This window comes from Brachyistius frenatus, unplaced genomic scaffold (assembly GCF_029030835.1).
Source record: "Brachyistius frenatus isolate BFR_SWC_R1_liver_20210118 unplaced genomic scaffold, ASM2903083v1 Contig_7, whole genome shotgun sequence".
Taxonomy (NCBI): Eukaryota; Metazoa; Chordata; class Actinopteri; family Embiotocidae; genus Brachyistius; species Brachyistius frenatus.
In genome coordinates, this window is record NW_027210606.1 from 5,107,501 (window position 1) to 5,120,950 (window position 13,450).

Below are 13,450 nucleotides of genomic sequence, written 5' to 3' on the forward strand. Positions count from 1 at the left end.
GCAATCCAAAATGGTTCTGTGTTTGACGTGCTGAAGACCAGATTGAAGGCAAAAAGCCCTGAAACAAGCAGGAAGTGAAGATGGCTGCAGTACAGTTCCTGGCAAAGCATCAGCAGGACATATACCAAACATCTGCTGATGTCTGTGGATTGCAGACTTCAGAAAGCCACTGACTGAACAAAATATTAAATATGATGACTGTGCAAGACTATGATAACTTGCCCAATCAGCTTTCTCTCCCGATTAATTGGACCATGTATAAAAAAGAGCTGCAATTGCTGCATCTGATGACGCAAAACCCTCAGCTGAAAGTCAGCAACCTCGTTAGTCACAGCCAAGACAATGACAAATGTGTCACTGTCCTTGCACTCTCTGACTACTCTAAATTCTGCTTCCTTTCTTTAACCTCCCAAAGCTACGCATGTGTTAACAACCGCAGCTCTCATTTTGATGGATGCCTGTGTAAACAAATCAGGGCACGCTGAACAAAGTCATGGGAATCATTGAGATGCTTGTGTTGTTCTTAACAGCTCACCGGACAAACTGGCCAGCCAACTTTATGTTTATTTTACCGCACCGTGTGACCTTGACAAAACTCAGACTGAGGTCTTGTTAAATTTGAGTGTGCTCGAAGTAACCAAAAGTCTAGAAGCAGGAAGGGGGAAGGTTTTTGTATGTGTGCTCCACAGGAGAGTGGAGTGGGGGCCAATTATCAGTGTAATAGTAGTACACCTTACAAAAATGCAAGTCACAGGAAATGTTGGCCAGACCGGAGAAATCTCTGCAAGTATTCTGCACAGAACTGAAGCAGAGCAATTAGTTAAATAGCAAATAATTACAGTTCAAATGCAGATCTTTGCTTGTCTGACTGTAACGTCTTGGTATTTATACTGTATGTGTGTGTGTGTGTGTTTTGTTAGGTATGCGTATCCTGGTGACCCTCCTGCTCGACACCCTTCCTATGCTGGGCAACGTGCTGGCGTTGTGCTTCTTTGTCTTCTTCATCTTCGGCATTGTTGGCGTACAACTGTGGGCGGGGCTACTGAGGAACCGCTGTTTCATGGGAGAGGATGTGATAACGTGAGTTATCGCAGTAACAGCCAGATGTCACAACAAGGGATGTACCGGCCTCATTACTCGGAACGCTGTGTCAAAAGTTTGCTCACAACTGATTATCTTCCTTCACCCAGCTATTATTTATAAGTGGGGATTGATATCACAGATCATCTGATGTTGTTTGTTCTCTAATCAGCTCTGTCTGGGAGGTACTAAATGTGTAAATGTGTCTCAATGCCGGACCCTCTAGGCATCAGAAATCACACATCAAGGGATTAAGAGGGCTAAATTAATTTGGAGTGTCATTATTCGGAGGTCGACTCTTAGTGGCTGCTTCCACAGAAAACCCTCCGAGTTTCACTGTCGCTCCCGCTCTCTCCCTCACGCCGTCGTCCCCGGTGTCATGCTCAATCACCGATGCTGTGACACCATTGCTCACACTACCGCTCCCGTTCACTTGTTCACACTGTGGTCACAAAATATCACATAACATCATTCTTACCTCCTGATCTCACATCTGCTCATCTCACCCACTTAGATAATAATCGGTGGCAGTGCTGTGGTGGTGTACTGTTGTCCTGTTTGGAGTAGGCAGATACAAGCAATCAGTGGTTTTATCACGAATACACAGTAAATACCACTAATAAGAAGAAACGTCCTTTATAGAGCAGCTTTAAACCAAATGAAAAGGAATTAAACAAGTAATTTTCTGGACTGGACAGCTGGTTTACTACGCCTATACAACGGCTGTATAAAGGAAAGCAATATGATATTGTTATGCCTGCTTCACAGCGGCCTAACATTTTACTCAAAACTAACCGTTCTACTCAGTTTAGCAGTTTGAATTTGTATGCCTCTCCAGCGGTGATAGCCAAGACCGGAGACATTTATGTTTTCAGATTATCCAGCTGTCCGTCCTGTTTTCGTAAATTCAATATTTCAGAAACCCTTTGAGGAAATTTCTTCAAATTTGTCACAAACCTGGACACGTGGTTTGTACGTGGACTTCAAGATTAACTGATTAGATGTTGGAGGAGGGAGGGGTCAAAGGTTAAAGGTCGAGTTCACTGTAACCTCATGTCAGGCCCCTATTGTGAATGAGATATCTATCCCTTGAAGAAATTTCTTCAAATTTGGCACAAACATTCACTTGGACTCAAGAATGAACTGATACCATTTTGGAGGTCAAAGGTCACTATGACCTCACAAAACATATTCGTGGCAGTAAATCAAGAATAAATGAGCTAATTATGACAACATTTCACACAAATGTCTAATAGTAAAAAGTTATGAAGTGATGTCATTTTAGTATCCAAACGGTCATAGGTCAGCTTCATCATAACATTTTCCAAAAAAACACCTTTCCGTCCTATATTCAACACTATATCTCAGGAACGGAGGGGGAGATTGTGACCATATTTCACATTCGGTCAGATACTGAATTGGTGCCACTAATCTTGGGTGTCCACCTTGAAACAATGCTGATTGTTTGGATCTTCTGTGCAGTCAGGTCGAAGAAGTTTGTGAAGCATCCTTGTTTGAAAATGTGTAGCTTCTTTATAGAAACATCCATATTTAAAGGATCGTCTACTGTTATAGCTACAACTTTGTGTCCATCAGAATCAAGTTTATTGGTCAAAGTCCTCAGAACATATTTTATATGAGTCTAGACAGACATGGATGTAAACTGCAGCTCGACTGGTTGGCGGAGACAAACAACCACGAGGCGGTAATTCTCGTATTTTGTGCCTCATAAACAACAAAATGACCTTCTGTAATAGGAAGTGAGGCAGCAGCTCTCCCTTGTGACCCCTATCTACACCACAGATGATTGATTGTTTATCTCTGCACCTTCCCACTCTTTTATTATTTTCCCTTCATCTGTATTTCTCTCTCTGTTTCCTCACTTCCTCCTTTAGCACCCCTGTGTATTTCATACCGGCTTTCTCCTTTTTTCTAGAAAACAGACCTTTAGCAGAACCAAGAGATCAATAAAATGATTGATCCATCTAACTTTCACTTCAGTTTGTGCTAGAAATTCACTCCCTGTATTTCAAGTCTGTTCCATGTTTGGCCCGATTAAAGCTTCAGGCTTTGGAGTTGTTCCACTTACAACTATTACTGTATCTGTGTAGCCACAGCCTAATATTGCTCATTCCTTGGTTCCACTGTGTGAAATTAATTTTATTAAATTAAATAACACATCAGTGAGCCACAATGAGTGAAGTGTTCCTTTACATACGCCATCTATGCATAATTAATAAATATCCACCAGGACACCAAATATCTGTTTTCTAACATTTTCTAAAAACAACAGGCCCTTAATTTTTGTGAATAAGTCGCCTTAAGTCTGACTGCCACAGGGAAGTTGTGAAAGTACCGAGAACAGATCTTTTCCTTCATGGTTTTGGTCTTTTCATGGATTTTTTTAAAAGTCAATAAAGAAACATACAGCTGTTTTATGTTCCGTTGTTAGATTCATTCATATTTATCTGCTCTGTTTTAACCATGTAATATAAAAAGTAAAACAAAACATTTGTTCATTCACTTTTCACCCATCTTCTCCAGGAAATATAACATTTCCTTCCTGAATGGCTTTTATCGGCCCGATGGTACAGATGAACACCCCTTCATCTGCTCCACGGAGAGAGACAATGGGATGCTCCGGTGCTCTGATGTGCCTCGCCGCAGCGTAGACGGGACTTCCTGCTTCCTGGGTGCTGAGGAGGCCCATCCAGAAGTGGCACTAGGAGCAGATGAACCAGTCTCATGTGTGAACTGGTACCAGTATTACAATCAGTGTCGTGCTGGGGAAATTAACCCACACAAAGGAGCTATTAACTTTGATAACATCGGATATGCATGGATTGCCATTTTTCAGGTAAATATCTGCAGGATTGTTTTTTACAGGAATGCATCAATCTGTTATTATTAATAAATAATTATGATGATATGTGCACTACACACCACTTTTATTGCCATTGGTCTGTATGCATGTTTTCATTCAGGTAATTACTCTGGAGGGTTGGGTAGACATCATGTACTATGTCATGGATGCACATTCCTTTTACAACTTCATATACTTCATTTTCCTCATTATAGTAAGTACCCAAAGACACACGCACGCACTCAAACATAAAAAGTTGCTTTACAGCCAGTGTATTTACGTGTGTGTTATCCTGACCAGGTGGGCTCCTTCTTCATGATCAACCTGTGCCTGGTCGTCATAGCAACCCAGTTTTCTGAAACGAAACAGAGAGAACACGCCTTAATGAAGTCGGAGCAGCACGCCCGCCAGCTCCACCAATCAGCTTCCACGCTGGCCAGCTACAGCCAACCAGGAAGCTGCTACGAGGAGATCATCCGCTACCTGGCACACCTGGGCCGTAAGGCGTCGCGCCGACTGTGCCGTTGCTACGCCCAGAGACGCACACAGTTTCACTGCATGTGTGTGTGCCAGAAAGAGCAAGGTGGTGGATCTGCCAGAGGGGGCGGAGTTGGGGAGATGAACGGACTTGCCCACCGGCACTCAGGCCACGCCCCCAATGACTTGTCACACCTACATCAGCTTTATCATCTTCATCAGCAGCATCATCACCAGCGTCCTCAGCCTCAGTCTGAGCCTGCTGTCAGTAAAGGGGGGAACGGTTTTAATTATCCCTTCATAGCTCCTCTCTACAGTCCCCAGGATGCAAAGGGCCAGGATCCAAAGAGGGCGGCTGCCACGGAGACCGTCAACAGACTGCCGCAGCTGGTGCTGGAGCATGGTGAGTTTGTGAGTTTGTGAATGCTTTCATCACTACAACCTCCCACCCTGGCCAGGGTTTTAGAGGCAGAGGCACACATTTTGAGCCCCTTGTCAAAGACTAGCCCCCTGCATTCTAGCACCGTTAGCAGTGTTGACTCTTTTGACGGGAAAATAAAAGCTTTAATGTGCCTCTGTTTGTGTTTGTCGGAGTGATTTGGCTAAGCTTGCTTTATTTCAATTAATTATTTTGTTAATCTTTGGCAGCCGGTTCACCCAGATTACAAAAGCACATTTTCCACTCAGTAGTATTTAAACATGCAGAGCCCTTCAGATTTATTTGACCAAATTTTGAGATATCAACTGGGCACACTTTTCTTCCCCTTGCCAGAGGCTGTTTTTATTTTTATTTATTTATTTTTTTTAAGGGTGTTGTAATCCTAATGCATGCATGGACTACAAAGATGGACAATAAGAGATACAGTGTATGGAACAAATGAAAGGGAAGCACACGTTCAATTCAGTTCAATTTTATTTATATAGCGCCAAATCACAACACAGGTTATTTCATGGCACTTAACACATTTAAAGTCCTTACAGCAGAACTTTATATTCTTTACACTTTACATTCACATCAACTGTAAACTCCAATAATAATCATGCTGATTAAGACATAAGGAAAATGTCATTACAGCTTACAACGACATGGTTTCGAAAAATATACTTTGTAAGAAAAACGAAATAAATATAAGAAATATGAGAAATTAGAGCATAGCACGTTTGACCAGACCCATAGTGAGTGTGTGAATAGATGAATGTGGCCACGCTCCATTGAAGATTGTTTCCAGTCATTGCATGCTAATGGGCGTAGACCTGGTAATTTTGAAACTATTGAAGCAGCCTTTAACCAATCAGCATTGACCTCATTATACTATATGTGTGCTGAAACTCCACCACCTCTGCCATTGTGGAAACTATTTCAACGCCAGCTCACTTAGTCACCCCCCACTGGTCGCTAATCGGTCCGCCCTTTAGAGTGGCTGAGCAAACCTTCATGAAAACAGGGTTTCCAGACACAGCGAAAACTGTGAGAAACAGTCAGGTGAAGCCTTATTCAAGCCCAAAGGTTAAAGTGTCGACAGACAATTTAACCAAAAACATTTCTCTCTAACCTATTGTTTTTATCCAATCTCTTCATCTGTGCTGCCGAACATGTTTGTTTCCCTGAAATCCCAGGGGAGAGAAAGGATGCAAATATTCATGAAAATTACTTGCAACAGGATATTGAAGATTCTTTCATTATGTTCTTTGGATTACGTGTGATAACACCACTGATCGAAAAACCTTTTACTTGTGAAACAATGTTTTTTTCTTCATTATGTTGTGGCACTGTGTGCAGCTGAGGAGTTACTCAAAGCATTATAAAAATATATATATAAAAAAAACCTTTAGAAAAACAACAAGAGCAGCTTGTCTTGTCTGAGACAATGTCAAGTTACCCTGGATAAACCACGTAGCTTTTAGGAGACAAGAGCTTAGAAGATGGTTTAAAGGGGTACTTCATAAAATTGCTCTAAATTAGGGGGACTCACTCGGGAGGAAACAAAATTATACGGTCAAAATGAAAGCAGCAGAGGCCAATGATATTCTGACTTTTTTCCAAGCATGAGTCATGTCCCAAAAACACAATGCATCTTTTTAAAGTCCAGAGCCCAGTTATCTCAAAATCCAAACTGATATAATCCCAATAATCCAGACATCATCGGGGGATATTTTTTTTCAGAGCAAACAAAGCCCCTCAGTGTTTCACAACACTTTCTACAGCTGTTTTCACAGGCTGTGTAGCGCTCAGTAAACTGACCTTGATTTGTAAAATTGGTTAAGTAACAGAGAAAATACATATCAAATCTGAATACAATTCAGTATTACATACTAATTGGAGCTGGGGGCGTCTCCCCCACACAGAAAAGTGATAAGAAATGACTGCTGTTACATACACTGGGGCCACAGCCTCTGTACATGGAGACAAGGCAGTCCTTTTTAGCAAATGTGCCGGCTGAAAATGTCCTTGTCGGCCCCATTATCTATAGACACACACCAAAGAATGACTAGATTGGATTTACTATATCAGTCTCCAGTGAAACATGAATTTGTTGTAATTGTGATGACAAGTGCACTGCTCGTGCTAGATTAGTGTATGTTGTTATGTCATTGGAGCATTCCTCCCGAACGGCTCGCTAATGAATTCTGCTGAAATCTTAGCCCCACCACCCCAAACACACACACACACACACACACACACACACACACACACACACACACACACACACACACACACACACACACACACACACACACACACACACACACACACACACACACACACACACACACACACACACACACATCCCCATTCTAATAAAAGAGCTCTCCCTCTGCACAAAAGCTTCCCAACTGCACAGTGGTTTTCATGTTATTGAATTTTTGTCTCCCAGAAATGAAAAGAATTTCCTCTCCTTTACTGAGCATAGAATATATGACAGAATGTCGACACGGATGCAACATACAGAATCAGCTTTCTGCAATAATGCCCCTGTGGATGTATGATTCATGTGGCTATGTGGCCCGTGTCTATATCACCTCCTCTCTGATGTCTCTGCAGGAGGGTGTGCTTCGCATCCAGCGCTACCGTTGCCAGGTGAGGTCCCTGGAGAGTCCTCAGTATGCCCGTACTGCATCTACTACAGCCAACTTAGTGACAGCGAAAATGTTAACGAGCAGCCTCAAGACCAGCAACATGGGTACAGCAACTCATGCCATGGCAACAGCCCGTGTCGTAGTAACAGCCCGTGCCACTGTAGCAGCCCCTGCCTCGGTGATGCACAGGTGTCTGAGCCAAAGAAAAGGCTGTGGGAGCGCTGCTGGGCGGGACTACAAACTAAACTGGAACTTATTGTTGGCAGCAGATACTTCAGCAGAGGAATCATGATTGCCATCCTTATTAACACGCTGTCGATGGGCATAGAGTACCACGAGCAGGTATGTCTGCGTGCGTGCTGGTGTGAGAGGCTGCGTGTACGTGTGTGGACGTGCACAGTCGTGCGCGCGCTGATTGGATGTGACTAAAGTTTGATTGGAAATTTATGTGCTAATCACTGTGTGTGGTGGAGTCAATAAACTTACCCTCCAATTAACACTTACAGCGCCGGGCATATGGGGATCATGAGGTGCGTGTGTGTCTGTGGGTGTATGACTGTGAGTGCACGTGAGACTGCGTGTGGGTGTGTGCAGGCATGTAGCAGGAAATGGAGAAACTCATAAGACCTGAAGTGTTAATTAAAGCGTGACCCTGGGAAAAGAGAGAGAGAGAGAGAGAGAGAGAGGGCTCTGGAGATGGAGCAGAGCGAGAGAAGCGGGTGGAGGAGTGAGGTGGAGGAGGAGGACAGATCTGACATTGTGATTGGCTGAAAGGCAGGGACAGATTGTGGAAGACGAGGGAAGATTGCATTTGGCCCATTTCCTGAACAATATGACAGGTCTGGATGGGCTTAACGTATTGAATGGCTAATGTTTAATGACCAGGGCTGACCTTTTCTTTTTTTTGTATCCTTTTTAAAAAATATTACCAACAACCTCCCTGCATAGACTAAAATGAACAGTAGGGATATATGCATGACTATAATAACAGATGAATGTGGCGCTGAAGCCTGATGTATTTTTCCTCGGTGCCAGAGAACTCTATATTATCATTTAATAACTATTAAATACACACGAGAGCCATAGCATTTCATTGGGACATATTTCATCCTTTCAATCAACGTGACCAGTGCAGTTCAGTCTGAAGCAACTCAGAGACTTTCTCATCTCTGGAGAGTTATGTCTGTGTCAGACAGATGTCATCGAGCATGCTCAGAGACACAGTTGCTTGTTTACACTGCTTTGTTGGTTTGACGAGCTGAGAGAAATAAACCACAGCGGCTGTGTTCACTGTAGTGAGGAAATGTCACCCACTGCCATGATGGATTTCTTTCATGTGTTTTTACTATCATAGTTTTTGTTCAGCAACAGCTCTGTGGCACAGAGGTAGAACATTACACTTTGATTATGCAGACAGCGGACGACTTGTTATTAGCATGTGTGGATAATATTAACTCTCGTGTTTTTTTGACAGGGGCTTTACTTCCTCATTGTTTGGGGTCCTGCAAACCGCAGTGCTGTATCTGGAAAATACCATATGATAATGAATATAAAAAAGTTTTTTTGTTTTTTTTCTGACCCTGTTAAAATCCAATATGCAGAAAGGTTAAGAAAGGTCATTTAAACATTTGATGAAAGTGACAAAATACTGAAATGATCATTAATTATTGTTATTAGGCCAAATATGGAAATATTCTATTCGTGTATGTTTTATGCGCTATGAATTAATATCAACAAAGATATTCCCTCAAAGAAATGTACAGTGGGATTTCCCTTTAGAGACCTCTTGTGAAACCTAAATAATGGATGGGATGGGAAAATAATCCCAACAAGAGTAATGTGTCATTTTTGTGTAGACGACATACAAAATTATTATTAATCCAAAATTATGTTTAAAAGCATTTGGATATGTTTACTGAGCTTTTAAAGAGAACAATCATGTGAAGATATAAGTCCATACTATTGGAAAGTGCTGGCTTTTGTGACATAATTGGGACTTTTTTAAATGATTAATTCTACAAAAATATCAACAAATGTATTATTCTTCTGTGGAAAATGGAAGTACACCCTTGGCATCAAAAGCTCCTTCAGTAGAAACAACTTCTTGTAGTTGTCCACCAGTCTCTTACAGCAGCTTGCTGGAATTTTTGACCACTCTTCCATGCAAAACACCTTCAGTTTAAAGGTGCGTTTACTGCTTATTTCAAATCCCCCAAAACAAATAATTGGTATTTGTTATGGCTGTTTATTAACCATCTATTTGTTCTTTTTAATTCCTTGGTGGTATTCCTGGGGTGTTTAGGATCATTATCCTGTTGAAAGTTCACTCGTGGTTCAACTTCAACTATATATTCCAGCTCTCTTTCATTTAATTTAGAATTAATAGTTGAATCAATGACATAAAAGCTGTGCAGTCCCCCCATGTTACAAACCTTTACTGCTTTACTGCTTTGGGTAATATCAATAATATTAATAGTAGAAATATATTATCTCAGTCCACTCTAAAAAAAAATGTGGGTAAAAACCTGGTGAACTTCAGTCCACATAGACCCTCACTGAGATCTTATATCAGAAATTCCTAACATGCTGAGTGTGCTGCGCTCCACACTGACTGTCTGTCTGTTTGTTTATTCATTTCTCTGTGCCTGTCCGTCTCCGTACATCAATCTCTCCCTCTTTCCTCCCCACAAACGCTTCCCACTCCTCAGCCGCAGGAGCTGACAGATATTTTGGAGATCAGTAACATGGTGTTCACCAGTCTCTTCGGTCTGGAGATGCTGCTGAAGCTCATGGCTCTCGGGCTTTTCGGCTACATCAAGAACCCTTACAACGGCTTTGACAGCATCATCGTCATCATCAGGTGGGGTTCCAGGTGGAGGGACTCTCTGTCCGTGAGCTCGAGTCTTGTGACCGTTGCGACGCAGCTCTGGAGTCAGATCTCCCAAACTGTCACACTGACGCTGGCTCTGGCAGCAGGGCCAAGCGGCTGCCCTCCATTATGTAGTACTACAAGTTAAATTATGCATCTGTGTTTAAAAGCATTGCTTGTTTACTGTGCCAATCCACACCGCTCTTGCTTTCTTTAATGGCCGGTGAACTGTAAACAGCACTGGCCCATTTCATCTGTTCAGCTGCCACATGTCACTTGAAAAAGAATCACACGCTTCCCCCAAGATTTCCAAGGTTTTTTGTGGGCGATACTAACGCTGACTTCAAAAGAGTTGCAGCAACTTAAAACGATTTATTAAGCAGATATTAAGGTGAATTTGAACTGTGGGTTAATATTTTCATGTCATCTGTATGTGCTTCAGTGTGTGGGAGATTGCGGGTGAGGCTGAGGGAGGCTTGTCGGTGCTGCGTACCTTCCGTCTGCTGAGAGTTTTGAAGCTGGTCCGGTTCCTTCCTGCCCTGAGGAGGCAGCTGGTGGTGCTGGTGAAGACCATGGACAACGTGGCTACGTTCAGCATGTTGCTGATGCTCTTTATATTCATATTCAGGTATCTTATTTCTTCTTGTGTAGGTGATGAGACTCACAAGCCAAAATGTTTTCTCAGTTTCTTTCTAGCTTTGATAATACTGATTATTCTCTTTCAAAAGTCCCGACCTCTCCTGACCTTTTTCTTCCTCAGCTATTGCTCATTTTACCACATGTATTACTACCTTTTACACAAACACAGTTATTCACGCAGGCGGCATTACTGTATCCATATTAAATTACCATGTAATGAAAGTATTTTCTCATCGTGTGTGTGTGTGTGTGTGTGTGTGTGTATTGCAGTATCTTGGGGATGCATCTGTTTGGCTGTAAATTTGGTTTGCAACAAGACAGTGGAGACACTTTGCCTGACAGGAAAAACTTTGACTCTCTGCTCTGGGCGACTGTCACGGTCTTTCAGGTTAGACAAACACACTGACACACACTCTCTTTCACACACATGAAAACATAAAAAGCACACAAATACACAAACAGATCCACAATGTTTGATGAAGGGGAATTTCCCCATTGAAAAATTACCATTTTAAAAGCGAACAGGGATGAGGGTTAAGCGGCAGCTGCTGCTGTCACCAGCTCTGTCGATCCTCGCCTTTATTTCATTTGCTCCAATTTGGGGGTGCTCACGCTCGGTTTTTCAACAAAATATAAAAACTCTCCCAGTGGGCAGGTAAGATTTGCTTCACAAGCAGAGGGGGAGCGAGAGTAATGAAACACACACTCCGCAGGAGCTCATTTACACTGATGAGCACCATTACTGTTCATCTGACAAAGAGATATTAAAAGGAGAATACAGAGGTGTTCCTCTTATTATGCTTAGAACACCTACCAGCAATGTAAGCTACATTTCAGGTCCTTTTGTGTTTGAAAGTGTGTGTTTGTTATCTCCACGCATAGTTTGACTTCAATCACCCCTCTCTCACATCTCTTCTAATGTGCAGATCCTCACTCAGGAGGACTGGAACGCAGTGCTCTATAACGGGATGGCCTCCACCTCGCCGTTGGCCGCCCTCTACTTTGTCGCCCTCATGACCTTCGGCAACTACGTCCTCTTCAACTTGCTTGTAGCCATTTTGGTCGAAGGCTTTCAAGCTGAAGTAAGGGCAAAGATGCATTTTTACTTGAGCTACTTAGCGAACAAGGCAGAGACAATGAGACTAATTGAGCTCTGTTGTGCGGATGATAGCAAAGCTGCCTACAAGAGAATAATCTCCACCATCCTGCCTGTGTGGTGGTGTCTCCTCTTGCTCTCTTTATCCATCACTCTTTTCTCTCAGTTGTCCTCTCTTCCTCTATTGCACTTTCCACATCTCCTTTTTCTCTCTTCCTCTATCTTTCTTTCTCGCTGACAGACACACACATACACACACATACACAAAATACTCTCCGGGGTAGGGATGTGTTTGATATCGCCTGCCATTCACAGCTGGTGAGCTTTTGTTGTTTAGTTTTCATCTTTTATCTCCAGCATCAGAGAACACTTGCTCTCTCTCTCTGTCACACACACACACACACACATTCACACACACACACATACACAGATACCCTTTGCCAAAGCCGTCTGCTTCCATCTTTTTGGCGTGAATTTTAATTAAATTCAGTAAAGCTTTATTGGCGTGACTACAGGAGATCGCTGCCAAAGCCATGCACATAACTCAACTAGAGAACGCTGGAGATTCCCTCCGCCCGCTCTTTGTCTCTCAGTCTCCCCCTCTCGACTTGCTCATGTTTTTCACTTTTACACCAGTCAACAGACAGTGAGAGGAGGAGGGTGATGATAAAGATTATGATGATAGTGGTGATCCCGGTCCTCTGTGTGTGTTTGTGCGTGTGGGTTTTCAGGGTGATGCCAACAGATCTGAAGCCGATGACGAGAGACAATCGCTCAGTTACGAGGATGAGGAGAAGTTGAAAGAGCTGTACGCTGCAGGTACAAACTCGTATATCAGCTGGGCATGAAAATGCAATCTCACCCACGATCACTTTAAAGGATCATTTTGTTTTTTACAACGTGGGTCACAATTTTGTAGTTTTTTTTCATAGCCACAACACAGTCAGGTAGAAATACAACAAGTGACTTCATCATACTAGTTGAAACAAACCTGCAATTTGCAGATGCATCTATAAAAACCAAGTCCTGTCTTTGTACTTTGCATGTTAAGAGACAATAGGGAGTCACTGTAGCATCCATCCTGTCCTCAGGGATGAAAGGCATGTTTTGAAATTGCCAAAAATTCCCCATTAATCAAAGCCAGACACTGTACTTGAAATAATCATGTGCACCAAATGTTTCTAGCAGGGAAAAAAATAACCAAATCTAAGTATAAAACTTAAAATCACTCATTAATCACATTCAAAATTTTGCCAAAAATAAAGTGTTTGTATAATTTAGATTCTTCAAAAACAAAACAAGTCTGCGCTCCTAAATAGAACTGAAAGACTTAAATGATGTGACAAAA

At 42.3% G+C, this 13,450-nt stretch overlaps 1 protein-coding gene across 4 annotated transcripts in view; it reads left to right on the forward strand.

Annotated features, from left to right (window-relative positions):
- Nucleotides 1–13,450, forward strand: part of LOC138615866 (voltage-dependent T-type calcium channel subunit alpha-1H-like) — a 35,650-nt gene that overhangs the window by 1,887 nt on the left and 20,313 nt on the right. For all 4 annotated transcript variants that reach the window (XM_069689737.1, XM_069689735.1, XM_069689738.1 and 1 more), the window contains 10 exons: nt 921–1,080; nt 3,625–3,937; nt 4,065–4,157; nt 4,244–4,823; nt 7,464–7,840; nt 10,207–10,358; nt 10,810–10,995; nt 11,277–11,394; nt 11,933–12,088; nt 12,834–12,921. In XM_069689737.1, coding sequence (XP_069545838.1) covers nt 921–1,080; nt 3,625–3,937; nt 4,065–4,157; nt 4,244–4,823; nt 7,464–7,840; nt 10,207–10,358; nt 10,810–10,995; nt 11,277–11,394; nt 11,933–12,088; nt 12,834–12,921 — 2,223 coding nt within the window. The remainder of the gene's footprint in view (nt 1–920; nt 1,081–3,624; nt 3,938–4,064; nt 4,158–4,243; nt 4,824–7,463; nt 7,841–10,206; nt 10,359–10,809; nt 10,996–11,276; nt 11,395–11,932; nt 12,089–12,833; nt 12,922–13,450) is intronic.